The sequence below is a fragment of the Labrus bergylta genome, chromosome 7, assembly GCF_963930695.1.
Source record: "Labrus bergylta chromosome 7, fLabBer1.1, whole genome shotgun sequence".
In the NCBI taxonomy this organism is placed as follows: Eukaryota; Metazoa; Chordata; class Actinopteri; order Labriformes; family Labridae; genus Labrus; species Labrus bergylta.
The window spans coordinates 26,380,475-26,402,219 of record NC_089201.1 but is presented as its reverse complement, the minus strand read 5'-3'; the positions used below and the strand labels follow the sequence as shown (position 1 = coordinate 26,402,219).

The following is a 21,745-nucleotide window of genomic DNA, read 5'->3' as shown; positions in this document are numbered from 1 at the left end:
GGTTTATGAAGAACAAACGATGTATGCTATTAATTCGACAAGAGCAATGTAAACTGAACAGTTTCCACCTAACCCACCTGAGTAGGCTACTGAATGATTGCTTCTTATAACCAACCTTTGAGAAAAGAGAATTGTTTTCAAACAGGAAAGTATGACATAGTCTTCTGAAAACAAAGATATTTTAATAACTTCTCTTTCGGGGGGAGGCGGTGGAGCTCGATTACTGAGAACCAAAATAAAACTAAAAACAAAGAATATTGTAAATGGACCTTTTTCAAATACACAGTAAATATGCAGAGCAATTGACGTTAGCGTCCACAAGGGGGCGGTACAACTACAACAAGCGCATGAACGTCAATTTCACCCGACGAAGAAGAAGGTCAACGTTTGTAAACATGAGCCAGCCGAAGGCTAAATGACTTCTTCACAATAACTTAGATGCTGTGATTTCCGAGGACAAAGAAGCCGTGACAATAATGGAGCTGGTGTGGTAAGTTACACTTTCACAGTAAACTTTTAGAAGACTGTCACCGTGACTCATCAACTTACTAAACCAGCATGGTGTCAGCTTTCAGTGGAGTTAGCACACAATGCTAATGAAGCACGAAGCGTTTGTGATCGACGTGTAGAGCACACAAGTCTGAACACGGGACGACATTTACAGCATTGTTTTTGAGCTGTTTAAAAAATATATGCATTTTAATTCAAACACACTACAGTCACTGAATTTGTCACCTGTGAATTTTCGGTTTTTGCATGTGAAATTTGGATATTATAAACAAAAGGTAACTTTAACCCTCATGAACACAGTAAAAGTGTTTTCTGTGTATTTTTTTTTTTTTATCATGAGTGAAATTAAACAATTATTGACTGAATTTAAACAAATTAATACCCAACAGTTCAGGATATTCACTCCAAAAACTACAGTTTACACCTCTATGTCCTCAATCTTTTTTTTTAATTTTATTTTTAACAACTTTATTTTAAATTGTACATATTGTTACATCAAAATCAGATGAACATTCACAGCAAGAAGTTGTTAACCCTTAATCCCACCCTCCACCCCCTCCAGTTGCCATCCCCACATAAATACACAAACCTTTAGACAACAAGGCATCAATACATCGAGGGTGTATTAACATGCACATAAGCACTCATACATAACATAACAAGAACAATATGCATCTAGATGTTGATCCTCTTAATGATAGCAATATGTACGTTGTTGCCACAGAGACAAAAAGGAATTAGATAGACAATGACAATAATACAAAATAAAATAAAAAAAAGCATCGGACATACAATCACAAAAATAACCCAAACTGGCATGTTTAGATTATGCTACTCGTGGTACCAGTATTCTAAACCCTTCAGGAGAGAGGGTAGGTAACAGCTCCGACAACCATAGTCAAAGTCTCCCAACTCATCAGTCACAGAGCCGATACAGCATCTCAGGTTAAAGATAGGCCTCTGACATGTGTGATAAAAAGTGACCAAGTTTTCTCATACTTATCTTCCAACCCACATACTTTATATCGAAGTTTCTCCAGATCTAGTCCCAACATTATTTCTCTGATTCAATGAATGTAAGTGGGTGGGGGGGGGGGGGATCCTTCCTTTCCAATTGAGCAGTATCAAACGGCGAGCATGTAATGACGCATAAGCAATAGCATTTTTGTGGAGGCGGGAAAACATCAATTCATCATCAACTGCTCCAAAAATAGCTGTTATTGGGTTGGGAGGTATTGTCCTACCAGATATTGCAGAGAGTGATTGGGAAAACAGATATCCAGAAATATGCATAATGATGGGCATGCCCAGAACACGTGCCCCAAGGAAACAGGAGAATGATGACACCTGGGACAAATTGGAGCCACATTAGGATATAATTTAGCTAACCTGTCATTAGAGTAATGTCCTCAATCTTTTTTTAATCTAATTTTAAGATGGGTAAAATGTATCTATGCATTTAATAGAAAGTTCCTTAATAAAACAGTTTTCAATTTGTACATGGTTTTTTTTATATGTAAAAGTTTTTTTGTTCAGTAATCCAATTGTGCTGTTCGGTCCAGCTGATAGTAACGTAACTTAAAACAAAAAAATCACAAATGTTTGTTAGATACTTTGTGATTTTTTTGGACATTCTTGATGCTCAACTCGTATAAAAGAAATGTGTGTAAGTTTATGATACATTTCTTTGACTCTCCCCTGAACGTGTGTTTGGTTTATAGAGTGGTAAATAAAGATTAATTTACTGTTATAGAGCTATAATAAACAGAGCTACATGTTTGTTGTAACAAAAAAAAGTATGCAATCATTTATCACAATTTGAAATGATTTATCCTCGTGTGAAATCAATTCTAATTGGTTATACAGAATAAATGCTTAGGCCGTTATTGATGCTTCAATAGTTAAAATGTTTGAGATTTGAGATGTTCTTTCTTTTGTTGATGCTTTAGCCAACAGGTCTCAGGTGGATTTGTTAGTCATCTGAGCAAGTGTGGTTGAGACGAAACCCAGACTTCTTTCTTAATAGTGTCATGCTTTACAGACTCGTCGTCTTTGTATACTTTATATTTTAACACAAAGTAATGGTTGAATGTTCGGGCACTGCATCCTTTTAATATCATGTGTATTTTCTCATTTGAATGTAAGGGAGGACCCTCCAGTCCCTGATGCTCCTTTCTTTACCAGGGATCTCTATGACAAATATTCACTTGCGCCTAACATCAGAGAGCTATGGTCCTCTCTCCAAAGGTTTGTCAATAGAGTAACATATCAAGAACTACAACAGTTCTGGGATATATTTAAAAGACAAAACTATTGAGGGTTTATCTAACAGGATCTTTTTATCCTTCCCCCAGTCCTGTAGAAAATTCCAACATTAAACATGAGGGTGATGCTAATGCTGCCAGAGCTTCTTTCTTTTCCACCAAAGAAGAAGTTGCAGACAACAGTAACATCAGCCAGGAAGAGTCGTGTTTGTACAGTGATGATGGAGAGGACAATGAAAAAAAGGAGGCAGATGATGCTTTTCCTGATCCCAGACTGCCCTACCCGTGTTTGTCCAGTCTGTCCAGCAATATGCACAGGGCATATCTTGATTGTTTGATCAAAAAGAAAACAAGGGATACTCCACAGGTAACAGCATTCACTCATTCATGGTGTTTTATGTATGTGTGTTTTTCATGCTTCAACAACCAATCTGCTCTAACATTTCAGGCCTTACAGGCACGAGTGAACACTGAAGTAATGGAGTTCACAAGGTACTTACAGGATGTCGCCAAAATATGTGCTGACGACTACTTCTTCATATCACAGGGAGCCAGGCAATATTCAGAGGTAATGATACTACAAAGATCCAACCTGTCGTCACCTCTGGGTATAAATGTGTTCCAACGTGGAGTCTTGATTTATCTTTCAGGATTTCTTCCGGGGCTGTTTGGAGTGCATCAAGACATATCCTCAGCTCTACCAGATCCATGAGATGACTAGTTTGACGGGGGGGACGTTCAACCCAGGGCTCACGCTGACCTTTGAAAAACAGCTGCTAATCATGGTAATGCACTTTACCAGTCATACGATCACACAGGTACAATTGAAGTCTCAAAAGTGGAGGATTAACACTTCACATTTTTCATTTGTTCATTAAGGCCACTGTCCAGTTTTCTATCGAACCTTTTAACATGAAGTGGTGCGTTGTGCAGAATCAGCCTTTGTGATTTGTTGATTCACTTCCCTAATTCCCATCTTTGTACCCTTTTATTTCTCCAGGGCAATGTGGATATTACCGACCACAAGATAGTGCCTGCTGATGCGCAGCTTGCATCGGATTATCAGAGTGTTTCATCAGAGAATCCTCCAGCTAAAAAAGCTAAGGACATGCACGCTGTAAGCAATTGTCTCGCTTTTTTAATTACTCTGATTAAAAAAAAAAAAAAAAAGAGTCACAAAGATTTTTTTTACTGCTAGAATGGGATTCATGACCGCAGGTCTATTGTAACTCCGTTTCAGCTCTTGCAGTTTTCACAAAAGACACCAGAGGGTGTTCACGTCTTGCTCAGCAAAACCAGTGCTAATTAAGTTTCTGAAACATGGCACAGTCACGGCCAGTACTGTCAAGGTCCAGTTTATTGCATGAAGGCGTGTGGTTAGTTTTGTGGATTTGAACGATACAGTAGATTTTCTATTGACGTGACCACATCCCTTTTTTTTTTCTCTACAGACAGTCAGTGATGATAGTAACGCCCAAACCCTGTGTGATCGCTATGAGCCCCAAGTGTGTCTGACTCGAGATGCTCTTGTCAGGCTGCTAGACAACCATGGCCCTGGCTTTGGAGAGCAATGGGAACTGCCTGTTCGGGTTAAATGCAAACAAGAGAAAGGTACGGCTTTTAAGAATGAACATTTCTTCTTAACTGTATTTTTTTTTTATTTTCAATGTAAGATGCATCCATTTCATTTAAACCTACCAAATAGCAGAATAGGAAAAAAATAATCCAATCTCAAAATGCAGATCAATACATTTATTATATAAGGCCATTGCATTCAATATAAAAAAATTCATTGGAAGTACACATACGAATTTGCTTGTCTCTGTTACTGGGAGATGAGAGATTTGAATCCTATTTGTTAAAGAAATACAGTAGTAAGGAAATGTGATATCTCACATAGTGTATTGACACTGTGTAGCCTCGCGGTGGCACTGTTTCACAAATTCTTTGTTTCATGCGTCTTATTTACAGGCAGCAGTCAGAAGAAGACTGTGTATGTAGACTCTCCACTTTTGAAGACTGAAATGACAGTGAGGGAGAGGAGTCATCTTTTCCACGAGGAGAGTTTAAAGCTTTCCTTTAATAGGAATGGAAGTAAAAATATTTTCCATGTAATGACAGAGCTTCCTGCAGGCGAGCAGCAACTCTCACAGGTATGTTGCTCACATAGGAATATGATGCTGTACCTGGAATCATGCACTTAACTCTTTTTTTTTCCACCAGAATAATTCTTTATTTGTGTTTTTGATAGGAGAATTCAAAAAGGGAATTAGTGTCTTTTGAAAGTGGTCTTGACTTTGATGTGGATCTCACTGACCTGGAGACATTTGGGGAGACTGTGTCGACTAAAACCTCCCAGATGAAAAAGATGCAGACTGAGCAGGATGCATCCATAAGTAAAAAAGCAGCTATTCCCTCTCCTTTAAGTAAGAGTAAAAGGTCAGCGGAGAATCTTGTAAATTGCAGCAGTTCACAAGAAGAGATGGACGTGTCTTTGACGGATATGAACGATCCCACAACAGAGGAGACGACTCAGTCGGTTGTGTGTGATGTCACCGAGCCAAAAACTGAACTTATGAAACCGGACTCTGCTCAGGAAAGTGACAAAGACCTCATTGTTGCGGAGGACTCGGATGATGAGAAGCTGGTCATTGATGACCTTGTGTCTCCTGCCAAAACCCCCACAACACAAGCTAAACCTAGAACCACACCGTGCTCTGCAGACTCCCCGAGCACACCTGTCTCTGAACCTGAATCTGCAAACTTGGAGTCATCTTCCCCTCAGAAAGGTAAAAGGCAGAGGCGGCAACCCAAAAGATCAAATGCAGCACCCAAGTCTGGTGACCAGCTGGGTGAGATCCTGCGCATGCAGACAGCTATGTTCAACACCGCCAGTGACACAGCAAAACAATCCACAACATCTCCAGAGACTAAGACTCCAACCCAATGTACGGGAACCCCAGCCCACACCCACCAAACATCTCTAGTCAAGCCCTGTGTGACCTCATATTTGGAGAGAAGCCAGAACCAGGAGAGAGAGACCTGCACTGCACCTCAGGAATCTACACCTGCAGCCAAGTTTACTTCTACAGAGCGCAAAAGTTAGTGTCAAATAAATTTCACATTTTTAGGATTTAAGTTGTTTATGTGCTTGGTTAACATCTAGAACATTGTGGCCCGACACACAGAAATACTCTCAGAAGACCTGCAGGCTGGAGCCGAGGACGAACAAGACTACGAGCCTCCAGAGGAAGGCAACCTGCTCTATAAGCTCTACAGTCTGCAGGATTTGTTGCTCATGGTGCGCAGTTCTGTTTCACTGACCCATTCCAGAAATGTTCGCTCTTCCCAAAACCAGGTAATAATAATACCTTTATTCAGGTCACAATGTTGCAATTCACTTAGCAGACGCTTTTATCTAAAGCGACGTACATCACCATTCATACACGGCCACAGTTGTAGCGGGAGCAACTTGGGGTTAAGTGTCTTGCCCAAGGACACATCGGACATGTTGCTCAGCTGGGGATTGAACCCTCAACCTTTCAGTCGCGACGACACTACCAACTGAGCCAAAGCCGCCCTATTCATATCATTCTTTGAAAAAACAAGTTACAAAGTGCTTTACATTTTAAACAAAAATTGTAAAAACCCAAGCTTACAAACCGGTAAATAAGACCCAAACAGAAGTACACAATAAGAACAACAACAACGACACTGAGTTTGCCACTTTTTGTGAGCAGTCAAGCTTTAGAAGAAGCTAGTAGGACGTCAGGCAGTGATCACGCTCATAGGGAGTTAGCGGATAACAGTTAAAGGGTGGGGCTTTGCCATCTAAGGCTTTAAAATCAAGCAATAAGATATTTAAATCAATTCTTAAAGTCACAGGTACATTATAGTCTTTACACATCCTTAATCATTCAGAGTTTCATTTTACATTTTTAGGTGTCAACCGCTCTCTTTCTGACATTTTTTTTCTCCCTTTCACAGTTTGTGCCAGTGCATGTCCTGCCAAAGCTTGAGTACCAGTTGTGTTATGGTGTTGAGTGTTTAAGCAGCAGTGAGGCCTGTCAGCTGTGGACTGAGACTACGCTCCACTCCAGCACTGTCTCCTACATAGGTAAGATGTTTCTATTCCTTTTAAAAGCATTAGAAATCAAGAAAGTAATGTTCCAAACTACTCTCAGCATTAGTTGCCATGTGGAGTTTTTCCCTTTGTCTTTAATTTTCAATATAATTGCCAGGAAAGTAGTCACAGTAGTATTTATGTGGATTAAACAGAAAGAGAAAAAGTTCTCCTCTTTCCCTCTTGTCCACATGGCAGATCCTCCCACAAACCCACGGAATAGTCTTTAGATGACTCACCGCCCTGCTGTTACTGTGTACTGATTGAGTTTACTTTGTTGCCATAGCTACAGTCATGCTTGATTGTGGGGAATTACAAAGAAAGCAGTGTGCCGAGCTCAGCTAAATGTTGTTTTCAACATCAGTTAGGCTCTCCTAATGCTTATTGTCGACTTACACATGCTCCTTAACTGGAGTGTAAGATTCATAAGAGACTCTTCCTTTTTGTGCTCTAGGTTTATTGATTAGTTGAGCAGTTTATGTGTTTGCTGGTAAACGTATGTCATCCTCTACCCAGGAGGCCCTACGTGTCACCCTTCTCTAAGCTGTGTTCTGTAAACTGACACACTGACAACATCAGTGATACCGTCAGTAACATCTTTGTATTCTGTTTCTACAGTTAGCATCACTGCCATGAGACGCTGTTCAAAAAATGTGGACATCTCCCTGAATCAAAAGTGTTAAGCCCCCGACAGTTTCATAAATGTCTCATTTATTGAGCTGTTTAAGAGTGTGTGAATGGTGTTACCCAAGAACTGTGATTCAAAAACACTCCAGTAAAGGAGTCACGACCAGAGGTGCGGTTAGGGAAGTCTGTAGACCAGCAAGGGCGTGAGATAGCATTTGGTTAGTCCTCCTTCTCAGTTAGAGGCCCACAGATTTGGAATACCCTCCAATCAGAAATAAAAACATTAACTGACTACAAAGCTTTTAATAACAAGGCCAAACAACGGCTTAAACAAAGGCAGATCTGCAAACACTAAACTACACATGGAATATAGCACAGCCTGTTTTACTTTTCTTTTCTCGTTGTTTGTTCATCGTTCTTAATTCTCATTCTTAGTCATTATCATCACTCTGCCTGTCTATGTATGCTTTACTGTTTGTTTTTATGCATCCATGTGTCACTGCTTATCTGTGTCTGCTACAGTCAGTTTTTATGTCTGATTTACAGTGTTTTGTATCATGTGTGTTATTTCCTAAAAGTCTAACAAGGACTGCAAATTAGCCGTGGCCAGAAGTCCAATATACATTGCATCTGCTGCACTTTAATGAGATGTTACAGTGCCGACAAAAACAGATAAATAAATCAGACATTTAAGACACTGACTGTTTTCAAGGGAAATGGTTTGTTTCCTAAAGAATCAGTTCTTTTTAAGCTTATGTTTTATTCGAAAAGGTTTAGCAAGACAGACAACAGATGTGCTAAATTGAACATTTAGGATTATGCTATGGGAGCAGCTGATCAAAGTCTTCCTGTGCTTCCTCTTCTGTGCTTAGTGGATCATGGTTCAGCATGTGGTTTATCATGTGGCTCTTCTATTTGAGTATTTCTGGCTGTGGTTGCACGCTCTGAAACAGTCCATAAGTGAAGGAAGCCACTGTTGAAATAAGAAGGATTAACAATCATGAGTGGGAGGCAGCGAAGGAGACAGGACCAACAAGCATTTCCTACCTCCCACTCAAGCTTGTAACAATGCTGGCAAACCATCACAGACTAATTACTTTATAAGCACCATGAATGGCATTGATGATGAAGTGACGCCCCTTGATGTGTGCGCTCATTAGCTCTTGTTCTTTTCCCGGTGTATCTCTCACCCTCCTTTGTCTTGTCCCTGTAGCTCACATCAATGCGTTCACATCAAAAGTAGCTCTGCTGAGAAAGCTGCCTGACGCCTGGAAACAGAACATCTCGTGTGGGTTCAAGTGAGTGTCATTGCTACAGATGTGTGCAGATGATTAGGATTTAGGTGAATCACCCCTCTCTGATTAAATTACAGGAAATGTTTTCGTTTGGGAGCCAGTCAGAATGTTATAAATAATCCAACCTATTGGTCTTCTGTAGCCGTCAATGAATGGTTTTGTCATCTGAAATGGTGTTGAGATTTTACATTTCTGCCCAAGTAGGGAAGCTTTGACGTGGTGATTTCTCTTTTCAATCCACAGGCCTTCCAAGTCACTCAATATCCTGCACCACCTCCTGAAAAAACTAACTGGGTAAGCTCTTCATGACATACAGCATCTTTCTGTAGATCATTTTTTCTAAGCCCCCAACAATCATTTTGTAAATATACATTATCTTTAAAGACCGTTAGGTAAAAGTCTGGCTTTGAATATTTTGACCTAATTTCCAAGCTTTCAAGGGGGGTTGTTCTGGCAGGCCGTCAACCAGCGAATAACTAATGTTATTGATTTAATGTACAGTCCCATATTCTAAAAGGGTTTGGTCTTTGTTGTGTAACATCTGCAGATGAGTTGGCAGTACGATGATGAAATGATTGCACAGTCAGGTCTGACAGACATCCTCAAGCTAAAAATGTGACGTTAGTCTACTCTCATGTTTGTGTTGGAGAATTACTCAATGCATTGCTTAACAACACACAATACACGTGTCACCTTTTGCGTCCTTAGTGATCTGTTCATCTACCTTCACCTACGAAGAATCCCTGAGAGTGCTACAACACGTTTCATTGGGTGGAGTTTGACGTTAACACACCATCAATGTCTTGATTTGTGTTGTTTTTTTCTTTGTAGGCTCGAAGAAGGACATTACCTGATTACACACGAGGCTGGTAAACCCTTTGTTACCTTCTTAAAAGAAGCTAAGGGAAAAGTGAGTCGGGGGTCTTACAACCTGCAGCAGGCCCACAGCACTGTCCCGAAGCACCCAGCCTCTGACCTTGTACCCTGGATACCTGTTGATCCAGCAGTGGTGCTTCCCTTTCATCTGAAGCATGGCCGTGCCCCCTGCACCTTTCCTATAACCCCCATGTTGAAGGTTTGTACCATATGAAACTGTAAAAAAAATTAACAGCAATGGTCATGGCAGGGAAAAATGAGTTATTAAAAAGTGTTTATTGGTTGAAGTGTAGGAAGTCCACACCTTTTATTAGACATGTGTACACACACACACACACACACACAGGGATTCTCCAAAAGCCAAGATCACAGTCTCCCACTAAGTTGTGGTAAGTGCAAAGCCCTCTGCCGTTCTCATAACTGACAGGCTGAACCAGCAAACCACTGCATAGTTTGAATGCACAAGCCCAAAACCAACAACAGGGACAAAAGAGAGCAGAGCAATATCAACAGCAGCTCAGCAGGTTTGAATGGAGTTCACACTGCAAGATTCATCGGATGCCTGTCTGACATTCTTCATAGCAAAGACATCAACACATGTTTTGACTCTTCAAACAGTAAATGAAACAAGTTTTCAACTGGGCATTTCTGTTGTAAACCCTTACCTTTGACCTTTTGACTTTTTAGAATATACATAACCTTGTGTCATGCTTTGTAGAATTTAGCCCAAGTTACTTAAAGATATTGAAATGTCGACCTTCCTTTTCTCCTTCCAGACAAAGTATAACCATGGAGCTGGACAGGCGAACAACAACCAGAAAACAGGAGGTAAAAAGAAGAAGAAACGAGCAGCGAAACGTAAGAAATATATTAAAAGGCTAATTGAGAAGTCCATTTGAGAGGATTTAATGTCCATATCATTTCACATCATGTTAGGTCAGTCAGAGGAGGAGCTGGACCTGTACTAGAAAGAAAGTTAATGACTGTCTGTGATTTCAATCTGGAAAAACACTGTGACCTTAATTATGAATGCTAAAGCACTTTCAGTGTTCAGAATCTTTTTTTTGTGGGAAAATAAGTTTTTGGTTTTTTTAAGGTTTGTAAAAACTGAGACAATAAACTCTTTCCAAGTTCTCATGTTTGAGTGTAATTATTGCTCAATAAGTGAATGTGTTTTTTCTTGCCTGGACTGTATTCAGGTAGGATTAGACATCACCTTCAAAATTCCCCCTGACTGAACAGAGCTGTGTGTAAACTTTGAACAAAGCTTGAGGAGTGCACGCCTCCAGTGGCTTCTTGTGGAACAGGGTGGAGTCACATGGGCTTGAATAGGGGAAGTGTTTTCCTGTGTCTGAAAAGTTAAACCCAACACACTTCCATTCCGCTTACACACTACCCGGGCAAATCTGCATCATCCGAACTTTTACAACCAAGGTAAGTTCAGTCTAACTATGTAGGATCATGCAAAACAAACTAGCTGAAAGTGTTATTGAGTGAGCTTTATACTTCTGGAAGGTTGAAGGGGATTTTTTAACATACAGCTATGAGTCATGACAAGTATTTTCCACACAGTGTTCATTCAATCTGTGTACAGATGTGTTTTCTTGAGTTTAGTTTAAGTGAAAAATCAACTCCTGCTCTCCAGCCTGAGCTCTCACCAGTTTCCTTGTGTTTTTATACTTATGTACTCAGTTATCATACCAGAAGGGAGCACAGGAGCAATTTTTCAGGGTGTGTCTCCTTTGGGTTCTTTTAAGGATTTCTTCACAGGCTGAATGAGGATTTGAAAGAGTGGGTGAATTGTCAGAAGTATCCAACCGTTGTTATAGAAATGTCCTTAAATGTGATTTGACAAAGCAGAGACACAGAAGAAGAAACGAAGTTCAGTCTCTTAAGATGACTCAGTATTTCCATAATCAACAACTTCAATGAATGAAGTTCTTCTACATTTATTTAAATTAAGAAGATATTCCTCAGTGGTTTTAAGTGATTGTATCTTAAGACAAAACAAACATGACCTCTATCTAAAGGTGTGCATGGTAAAGAAGAGTCAGTGATAGGATTACACTGATTTCATTAAAAGACGTTATGATGCTCGATCTATCTTTATTTGTATAGTGCAAATTTCTTTTTTTTAAACGTCATCTCAAGACACTTTAAAAAAAGAACAGGTCTAGACTGTACTGTTTTCACTTTTTGCAGGAAAGTCAAAATGGCTTTGGTATCAGAGTTTCTGGGACAGATGTGTCTGAACATTGGGGTAAGGTTTAGTTTTTTATTGTTTTTCTTTTATGATGTAATTCCTATTCAGTGCATACCAGATATGATACATTCTGTTTATTTTAAGATGGTATAATATGTTATCTTTCCTCTGAAACCACAGGCCCATGAACCCAAACACCCCACCGTGGTGCCTGCTGTTGACTTTAACCCAGTCAAAGATGCTGCCAGAATAGAGACGGCGATCAAAACCAAAGGTACGATACGGAGTTAGTACATGTTGCTCAGAAGAAAAAAAAAAAAGTCTGTGCTTGCTTTTGTAGCTTCTCCGTTCAGATGAGTAGCTGGTATTTTTGAGTCAGCGTCCGTGGCTTAAAAAGCTTTGACCATACTGGGAACACCTCCAAGTCTGCGCCTCAGTGCTGGCAGAGTTCTGGTCTGTTTTGGCCGACTGACTGAGAGGGATTGGCAAAGGACAGGCGGCGAACTCTTTAAACTTCTTTTTCAGACTATTAAAAAGCATAATCCTCACCTGTTAAAAGTTTTGCCCCACCGTGCAAAGTCGGAGCTACAATGCCTCAAACTTTTTCCCCCATCAAAGTCAATTTATGAACCAGCCAGCCCAGTACACTCTTAAAATGTCACGAGGATCCAAAGCTTTAAGTTCTTAAGAGATAAATTTGAGTCCTACTTTTTAAATCTTGCGTTAATATGCATACAATAACTCAGCTAGAAACACTCTTGAATCAGTTTGGCTCTCCAAAACCACAACACAACACATTAATAAAAGTCTTTACTCCTAAATCCTCTTCACTCAGTTAATTCAGAAGCCAGAGGCAGCTGTAAAGCACTTGGATATACATATGTATGTCCAAAATATATCTCTATTATGAATAATGTATTGAGTAGTTGTCATTTTGTCTCACCTGCTTACCGTCTGTGTTTATTTTTTTCATTCTGACATTAGGAGTGGATGAGCAGACCATCATTGACGTCCTCACAAAGCGGACCTACTCACAAAGGAGAGAAATTGCTTTTGCATATGAACGGAGTTCAAAGAAGGTACATTCAACCTTAAAAGAAAACACAATTCTCCACAGCTCTAATTATATGATGTCTTTAACAATAAGGTGCTTATGCAGTACATCCATGTAATTCTGGTATATTTGTAGAACATGATCACAGCCCTGAAGGGGGCGCTGTCTGGCTCTCTGGAAACAGTGATCCTTGGACTGATGAAGAGCACGACTCAGTTTGATGCCTCAGAGATCCGAGGATCTATCAAGGTAAACCACGCTGAATGTATCTGTGGCGCTCATCATGTGTGGATTTCCACTGAAGGGTTACACTGCCCTCTACTGGAGAATGCACTTATTGTTGCACCACTATTATAATCTTCATTGTTTGTATAATGTATACAAGTACCATGATGGAGAAGTGACGGAGTTGTGTCTCTTTAGGGCTTAGGAACTGATGAAGAAACCCTGATTGAGATTCTGTGCTCACGCAGCAATGATGAGCTGGTGGAGATCAAGAAAGAGTACAGTCAGTGTAAGTACAGAAACATCCAGTCGTACATTTCTGTGATATAATATATTATACCTCAGCCATAGCTTGTTGTGCTGTCTGTTTTTATCCTGCACTATAAGGCTTGTGTGTAACCTAGGCTCTCTGCATCAATCAACTGTCTGAAGTTAAATGCTCTTCAACAACTCTGTGATGACTCTGGTGTTGTGCAATGCTATGATGCTATGTTGCCATGATTCACTTGTTTGTTTTTACACATCATTTTGTAACTCGTCTGTGTTTTTATCTTGTAATCTTTTAATCTGCCTTGTTTCGTTTTGTTTTATTCTATGCACATTCTGTAAAGCACTTTGTAAACTTGTTTAGAGAAGTGCTATATAAATAAAGTTATTATTTCTATTGTTGAGTGGGCTAATTATTGATTGTTGATTTCCCACAGTGTTCGGGAAGGAACTGGAGAAAGATGTGTCGGGTGACACCTCTGGACATTTCGCTAAGCTGCTCCTGGCTCTGGTGCAGGTGAAGTTTGTAGTACCAGAATGTGATCATATGAACACTATAAACATCAGAGCTGGATCTGTCATGAGTCAACTCTTATTTCTTTGCAGACCAAAAGAGCCGCACCAACCTCTGTGGTAGACTACGAAAAAATTGATGAAGACGCCAGAGTAAGTTTTACAATTGTATCTTTGTTGCTGAAACACAACATGACTCCCCTTTAAGAGAATCTATCTTTTAAATCAATATACAATGTTTCTTTAACTTAAAGGATACCAATGATGAATGTGGTCAATTGTTCTTAACCAAGAAAAGATCAATGTGAAACAAATAAGAACTATTTACGTTAGAGGTTTGGTACTTAGATGATGAAATGTCTGTTGTTTGCTCATGTGATTTAACCCAAAAACATGCTAATTTAATTTATTTCAATTTACCAAACAGCCCATCCCTTCTAATTCTACCTTATCAGTTTAAAAACAAAAGGGTGCTAAAGAGATAAATGTACAAAATAAAATGGAGTGTAAACTGTGTAAAACTCCTTAATTTCTAACCTATTGAAAGTAGTTATTACATTAATACAACAAATTAAAATAGTAAAAATCAATGCAGAATTATCAATCAGGCTTTACTCATTGTGTTATATAAAGAACCTGAGTTTCCACTAACTTGAAGAGAATCAGAAAGTGACAGGAAATTCTGTTCAAATTTGGTACATTTTACTGCAGACTTTGATGATAGTACTGTCCTTAGAATCCTTAATATTTCAAATAAATAACACAAGTCTTTAACAAAGTAGTCGTAGTGTTTATTCCTGTTCTGTTAAATCAACTCAGGCACTGTATGACGCTGGAGTAAAGATTAAAGGGACTGATGTGGCAACCTGGATCTCCATCATGTCTGAGAGGAGCGTATCCCACCTGAAAAAAGGTGAGTTGACCTGTTTTCTCTTCTAGATTGTTACTCTGCTTCATTTATCAAACGCGTCCGTCACTAACTGGTCAATATTTGTTCTCTCTGCCTGTTAGTGTTTGAGAGGTACAAGAGTTACAGCCCGTACGACATGCAGGAAAGCATCGTGAAGGAAGTTAAAGGAGACTTACAAAACTCCTTCCTGGCATTAGGTACATTTATCTTTAATAATTTATTTAATTTATAATTATTATTACATAATTACACCATGTATCTGTTATACAAACAAAACTATTTAAGTTGTAAGTCTGTTTGTGTTTTATGAATCACTTTAAAAATACAACAAATCATGAATATTTTTTGTGTTTTTGTGGATATTTATTTGATCTCTCTTATGTTCCAGTTCAATGCTTTGAAAACAAACAGCTGTATTTTGCCAACAGACTGAGTCATGCCATGAAGGTAGTAACACGTCTGTTGTTTCTTCTTGTTGAAATGTGGCTTTTCTGAGGGCCAGACTGCGTAGCTAGACTTATTTGAACAGATGTAAGAAGCCTGTGAAAGGGATTTTTTTTTTTGCTGCAGCAACACAGAATCTTAAGTTTTGCAAAAGTTGACTAAGCTGATGTAACACCGTTGTAAGACAAGTTCAGAGCATGCACCACTGAAGTTAGTGCTGACTTGTGCTCGTCTGCTCAGGGTAAAGGAGCCAAAGACAAGATATTGACCAGAATCATCGTGTCACGCTGTGAGGTGGACCTGAAGAAAATCTGCTCTGATTACAAAACCACCTTTGGACAGTCCCTGCAAAAGGCTATAATGGTAAGTGAATAATTAATGCTTGACTCTCTTGTATTACTGATTCTTTTTTTCTATCACACAAACCCTCTGACCTGCTTTCTTTCTTTCTTTCTTTCTTTCTTTCTTTCTGCAGGAACACACCAAGGGGGACTACCAGAAGGTTCTGCTTGGCCTGTGTGGACCAGACGAGTAAAGTTGAACCATGAGAGTCAAAGGAGAGGTGGGCTATCAGGAATATCACAGTTGAAAACAAAAACAGACATTCCTACTTTTTTAAAAACACAACTGACTGCGACATTCAGTGAGATTGATTGATCTTTGTCAGACATGAAGACTCTGAATGAATCCTACCTTTGTTACACAAAAACAGAAATAAAGTGGCGCTGCTTCAGTGTTGTTCCTTAATTTCTCTCTATGTCCCCACCAGTATGTCTTTACCTGATGCTTATGTAGATGGCCATTAGAGGGCGTTATAGTCACATTTAAAGCAACAGCAAACAGCTCAGACTCAACTGTCTCAGGATGTTGATATCTGACACTATCTGCACAAATCTTACCTTTTTTTTTTCTCGCAATCAAATACTTAATCTCAAATGACATATTTGAATTTGATTATGAGCTTTTTCCTTTTCATGATACTTTGAACAGAAATAATAAAATATGTGAAAATGTCTATGCAAACAAAGTGTGTTTTATTTGCATTAGGGATGCAAACTGAACTGATTTGCTCTAATTAAATACAAAACTTGAACTTGAAATGAGTGAGTACATTTATATTGAAAACTGCAGCTGCAATGTTCGCAAAATTGAATATTTGCATCTTAGCAAATACAGATATTTATGATCCATTCAGAATGTTCTCATACAAACTATAATAAGAAATCATCCTATTTTTCCCCCCACTATGAGGTTCCGTCAAGATGATTTAATCATAAGTGTGTTTTTCTGTGTTTGTTTGGTGCTAATATTTTAATTAAAAATGTTAATTTTACCTCTGGCAAAGTTGATTTGCATACCACTAAACAAGCGTCTATACAGTGTGTTTCTGCTGTTTAGTTTGTGGTCTCTCAGGATGAAATAACCACCACAGTGTTGTCAAGGCATTTCTACTGAAGTATAAGAAAAAAAAAAATGGCCCCAAAAGACGAGATCGGTTCTGCTGATCACAGCGATGAGGAAAAGGATGTGAGGGGGAAGCGCACAGATTTAATAATCTAATGAAAATAAAGCGCTGTACTGTGGCTCAAATACGAAGATCATCTATTATTGAGAAGAGTTGCCTGATAAAATAATGCTTCTGTCTAATGTTTTAACTGGTTGAGTAGCTAAGGAGAGGAATGGCTTCACTTTTTAACAAGGCATCAGATTTATGATCATTTTATAATAATATTGATGAGAACATTAGCCCTTTGTGATGGTTTATGTTTATAGGCAATAAAAAAAAAATATAGCGTAAAGTAAGGTAAAACAGTATTTTGCAAAGCCGGGAGGGAGATTTATGTGTGAATATGGGGACAGATTAATCTCTGCATCATAAAGATGAGAGTATCACCATATTTTTCCCTTTTTTTATATGGATGTACAACATGCTGTTCTGTTCAAGGCCGGCCCGTGGGGACCTCCAGAAAACCCAAGGGGAACTCTCTTCTCAATTGAAACGATGCAATTTACTGTCCCAAACACTGGCACTTCATCATTCAGAGGACTTTAACCCCATGAATGTCAAACACAGAGCATGCTGGGAAGGAGATGGAATACCTCGCATTACCATAACAACTAGATCCAAATGACAGCCACTCAGGAGCCTAAAAGGTGAAGAATTATACCTCGTAATCACCTAATAACGTTTGAACTTGAGAAGAGATTTCGAGATGACTTTCTGTTTACCAGTGACCACTCCCAGCTGTCAGGATGGTGCATCATGGTGGTTTTTAGCCTCGCAGGTCGGACTGATTCTTCCTCTAATACTTGTCCCAGTTACATTGAACATGTGGAAATGCTCCCCCACTTCACCTCAGAGACGAAGCCCAGGCAGCGCTGCAGGCACCCAGCAGCATTAAAGTTTCACAGTACAGCTGTGTAGCTGCTGCTGCCCCGCCAGACATAGCAAGCGCACATTGGGAAGGTATTAGTTTGTTGCTTTTTATTAATTTATCGCATTGAACACAACTCGCAACTTTCGAGAACCGACAGCTTCTTTCTCCTCGTCTCCCCCCCCCCCCCCCCCCCCCCCACTTCGACACATCTGAACCCAGCCCAGGATGTCTCTGCAGAGCACCAAAGGGTGTTTAATTATAGAGCAGTGGGCCACCAAGGTCTCCTTTTAATTGTGTGCATCTGTGTGTGTTTGTGTGTATGTGTGTGTGTGTGTGTATGCCTCCAGCTCTATAGGTCGCAGGCATACTCTTAAATGAGAACTCCTACAGGCTAAGCTGGAGGAGCCGCTCCCTCAACTACAGAGCTCAGAGAGTCACAGTTTGATTAATATTTTCTTAATTATCACTATTTAATTCAGCTGAAGCACAGCATCTTCAGTGAAAGCGTGGCCTTTGTCTCTGTGATGCTGGATCTCCTGGCTCGTTAGGGGCACAGAGAGATCCTGTATATGGTAAATAAGAGGGGTATTTTTTATTTTTTTGTCTTGTGCTACTGCCCCAGGGAGAGCTGGCACCACACTGAAGGACATCGCTTTCTGAGGAATAGCGCTCTGCTGATGTTTCTCCGCTCAGACCGCAGAAGCCGGATCCTCCGCCTCTGGCGTCGTCAGGCCTGCTTCCTTTTGTGAGACTCAAAACTGAGACAGCAGCAAAGGCAGAGGAGCGGCGTGCACTCGTCATGCCATCGGGCTGCCTCCTTTGTACAGCACACTGGTAATTGAAACAACATAAGAGAGCAGAAGAAGGCCTGTCTCCTCCTCTTGGGTTCTGGCTGCAGTCAGTCCATCTGCAGACACACACAAAAAAAGACACATAGAGAGAAGTTTCTAAAAGAGCTTTGTGTACATGCAACACAGTTTATTTCTTTGAAGAGTTTAGCTTCTGTCAGCTCCAGATTCCAAAAAACATTCTGGAGAAGGTTCTACTTACTGCGCACTACGAGTGTCCTGCTGTAATTCAGCCTTCTTATTACGATGATCACACATCAGATGAAGGATTCTTTGACTGTGAATCAATCATGTCTGATAGGAGTCACAATCCAGTTTGTTAAAAAAGCCTGGAGACAGGAGCAGACTTCTCGATCATATCAGCAGTATTTGACGCTCAGGGCTGGACTGAATGCTGACTTTTCTCTTTGCTTGAAGCTTCCCTTTTTCCTTTCCACGCGCTGAGTGAATGAGAATACCCTGTGGCTTGTTAACCTACACGCTTGTCTTTCGGAATCCTCTGTCTCCGCTTCCTTCACTTTTGTCCACAGAGACACATCTCATCCCCTTGTGCCTGCTCGCCAAGACTGTTTTGATCCACCTGGTTTGATCAAACATCCGACACAGATTACGGCAGCACTTGGTTTTTTATATAACACAAGCTGCATTTACTTTATGCAAGCTGTGTGTGTGTGTACAGGTTAATCTTTCAACGGGCCTCCAGCCAGATGCACTAATGATAATTTTCTGAGAAGAGGTTGTAATATGTCTGGCCCCGGCGTCAGCAGCCTCCTTTTGTTGTTTGCACATGCTGCTGGATCAGTTTTTTGTGTGTGTGTACTTTGCAGCGATAGAACTGCAAAGGATGAGGACAGTCTATATCAGCGTGGCATATTAATGTTTATTTACACCATGCCTAATAAGATGTGTGCTCTGCAACAAGGTGAGGCAGAATGATGGCGGGTAATTAAACTGCTTTGCTTTAGATTCATCCATTATCCATACTCAGGCCTGCATACATAATGTAATAATGTAAAATAAGGCTTGTTGCTGCAGCCGATGAGGTGACCATTCGGGGCTGTTTCGTCCCCTGTAAATCAATACCACGTGTGTCACAGCAGACAAAATGGGTAGAGATCTGTGTGATAAATTCCGGGATTGTCAAAATATGTGTTCAGAAGTGAGGGAGATATGACCCTTTACATAAGGAACACAAGCACACTCAATTTGTGCTCCAGTGTTTTGCTTCCACCCTCTAACTTGTTGGGAGGTTTCTGAAATGCATGAGTTGGTCTCTATTCCATATTGTCATGATGCTTAATCCCACCTGGTGAAGGCAGAGACTGGCCACTGGACCCTATGCATGCACACACCCCCACACACACACACACACACACACACAGCCTCACCTTCATGCAAGAGATTGAAATCAGCTAGGCAGACACTCAAGCATGAACCAAATGTCAGCGACAAGCCACAGGGAGAGAAGAGGAGCTTGTGTTAATTATTACAGAGAGAAATCATACTATTCCACCTGCGAGACGAGCTGCCCAGGATATCTGTGGATCAGGAAGTCATTTTCTTTTTTTCCCCCTCCTGGGATAAAACAAGAGGGGACACAATTCCAATGAGTAGGTCTTTAAAAGCAGTGATTAACTTTGTGATGGGCGTGCAGCTGTGCTGTGTGTACTTCTCTAAAGGGAATTATAACAATATAATAAAGGAAGGGCAGGAAATCCAATGAAAGAGAAGCAAGTTGGGAAAAAAAAACTGCAGAGTTCTTTTGTTCTTTCAAATGTCACAGAATTACAGACCTTGTTTGAAGCCCGACGGCGAAGCTCTGCCTCCTCTGACAGCAGAAATGCAAAGTTTTGGAAAGGTGTCTACAAATTTCTTCCCTGTGCTTTTGAACGTGCAGTGGGGGGGGCGGAGGGGGGGCTTCTTTTTCTTCTGACAACACGTTTCCCATGTGACACTTAACCTTTGGAGATTTCCCGTTCTCTCAGATCATTCACTGTTTGGCTCATGTTAATTAACCCTGGGGCACACTGGAGAGATGTTAGGCTTTGAAGCGGAGGTAGAAGGAAAAAGAAAAATAAGGAAGAAGTGAAATGATTTGGTTGTTTTCTGTTTCCTTTCTTTTTTTTTTTTAGGGTGATTCATTCCCCTCTCCATGCGAGAGAGTCTTGGTGGTGCCAGTGAGGATGGTGAGTGGCGTGGGTGTTGGAAAGGATGAGATATGGTTTGTGTCGCTGTCAGCGCTCGTCTCTCCTCTCTCTGTGAGGAACTTGGCCGGAGCAGCCTGACCTCCCTCAGGTGGCCATGGATATGGTAATCAGTTCAAAAATAGAACACAAGATGTGTTTTCATCGCCTTCAGCTCCCCCAAAAAGAAAGACGGATTTTTGTCTGTTTCTTTTCATTCTTTTTAGCTCCTGGCAGAAATGGTCTTTTCTGCACTTGTTTGAAATACACAAAGCACGTTTCTTGGTGAAAAGTGCCACTGGTGGCAGGCAGAGCAATATCGCCTGAGCCCAAAGAAAGTGCTGTGCATGAGGAAATCATCCTGTTAACCGTTTCACTGCTTGTATATCGTCTCTTTGGAGTAAAGAGTGTGATCAAACAGCAGTCTAACCTCTGGCCTTCATCGCTCTTGTCATCCTCAACTGTAGGTACAGCTATAAATACACTCTCTGCCTTACACCAGTGACAAGGTACAAGTATTCTGCCATTTTGAACTTCTAAGGGCTCTTCTCTCTCTTTTTTTTTTTTCTTCTTAAAGCAGAAATGGGTTGAAATCTCGCACTCAACAGTGGAAATATTCATGAGGAAAATCCGCTGGTGAAGACGCACCGCAGCACAACCAGAGGCTCTATTCTGCAGGTTCTCGGGGCAAATCTGTTCCTGTGCTTCTTCTATCTGACGCTTGTCTAAAGCACATAAAGACAAAGACAGGAAGTATGATTAGCCACGGAGAATGGGAGTGCAGCGCTCCCTCCAGGATAAGTCTTGAGGTGGGACTGATCAAAGCGATGCCCAGAGACAGAGGGAGACTGAAGCAGCACTTTTTCAATGGCTATCTCTGCCTTAAGACAGAGGGGGGGTTGTTCTATACATATTTCTCTTTACACGCTTCTACTGCTGGAAAGTTGTTCTTTCTTTAGAGAACAATAGATTCAACAACACTGTTTGGCTAAAACTATTATTTTCATTGTGAACAAAACAGCTGA

The 21,745-nt window shown here is 40.4% G+C and overlaps 2 protein-coding genes across 3 annotated transcripts; both read left to right on the top strand.

Annotated features, from left to right (window-relative positions):
* The first annotated feature begins 369 nt into the window (after nucleotides 1–369).
* Nucleotides 370–10,830, top strand: ice2 (interactor of little elongator complex ELL subunit 2). 2 transcript variants are annotated; one of them, XM_065957209.1, is made up of 15 exons: nucleotides 370–490; nucleotides 2,656–2,757; nucleotides 2,865–3,141; nucleotides 3,223–3,342; nucleotides 3,425–3,559; nucleotides 3,775–3,891; nucleotides 4,226–4,385; nucleotides 4,746–4,927; nucleotides 5,029–5,875; nucleotides 5,963–6,132; nucleotides 6,762–6,891; nucleotides 8,738–8,822; nucleotides 9,063–9,113; nucleotides 9,651–9,894; nucleotides 10,472–10,830. In XM_065957209.1, exons 1-15 carry the CDS (start codon nucleotides 477–479, stop codon nucleotides 10,592–10,594), a joined length of 2,757 nt encoding a protein of 918 aa, XP_065813281.1. In that variant the 5' UTR covers nucleotides 370–476; the 3' UTR covers nucleotides 10,595–10,830. The 2 variants fall into 2 exon arrangements, with proteins under 2 accessions (XP_065813281.1, XP_020486926.2); XM_020631270.3 differs by having other exon boundaries at nucleotides 5,026–5,875.
* A 164-nt stretch (nucleotides 10,831–10,994) lies between these two features.
* On the top strand, nucleotides 10,995–16,326 carry LOC109982213 (annexin A2-A). The gene is made up of 13 exons (XM_020631335.3): nucleotides 10,995–11,129; nucleotides 11,898–11,955; nucleotides 12,079–12,172; nucleotides 12,883–12,977; nucleotides 13,088–13,201; nucleotides 13,376–13,466; nucleotides 13,882–13,961; nucleotides 14,051–14,110; nucleotides 14,777–14,870; nucleotides 14,969–15,064; nucleotides 15,256–15,314; nucleotides 15,552–15,674; nucleotides 15,787–16,326. The coding sequence occupies exons 2-13, from the start codon at nucleotides 11,908–11,910 to the stop codon at nucleotides 15,844–15,846; spliced, it is 1,014 nt and encodes a 337-aa protein (XP_020486991.1). The 5' UTR covers nucleotides 10,995–11,129; nucleotides 11,898–11,907; the 3' UTR covers nucleotides 15,847–16,326.
* The last annotated feature ends 5,419 nt before the right edge of the window (nucleotides 16,327–21,745 follow it).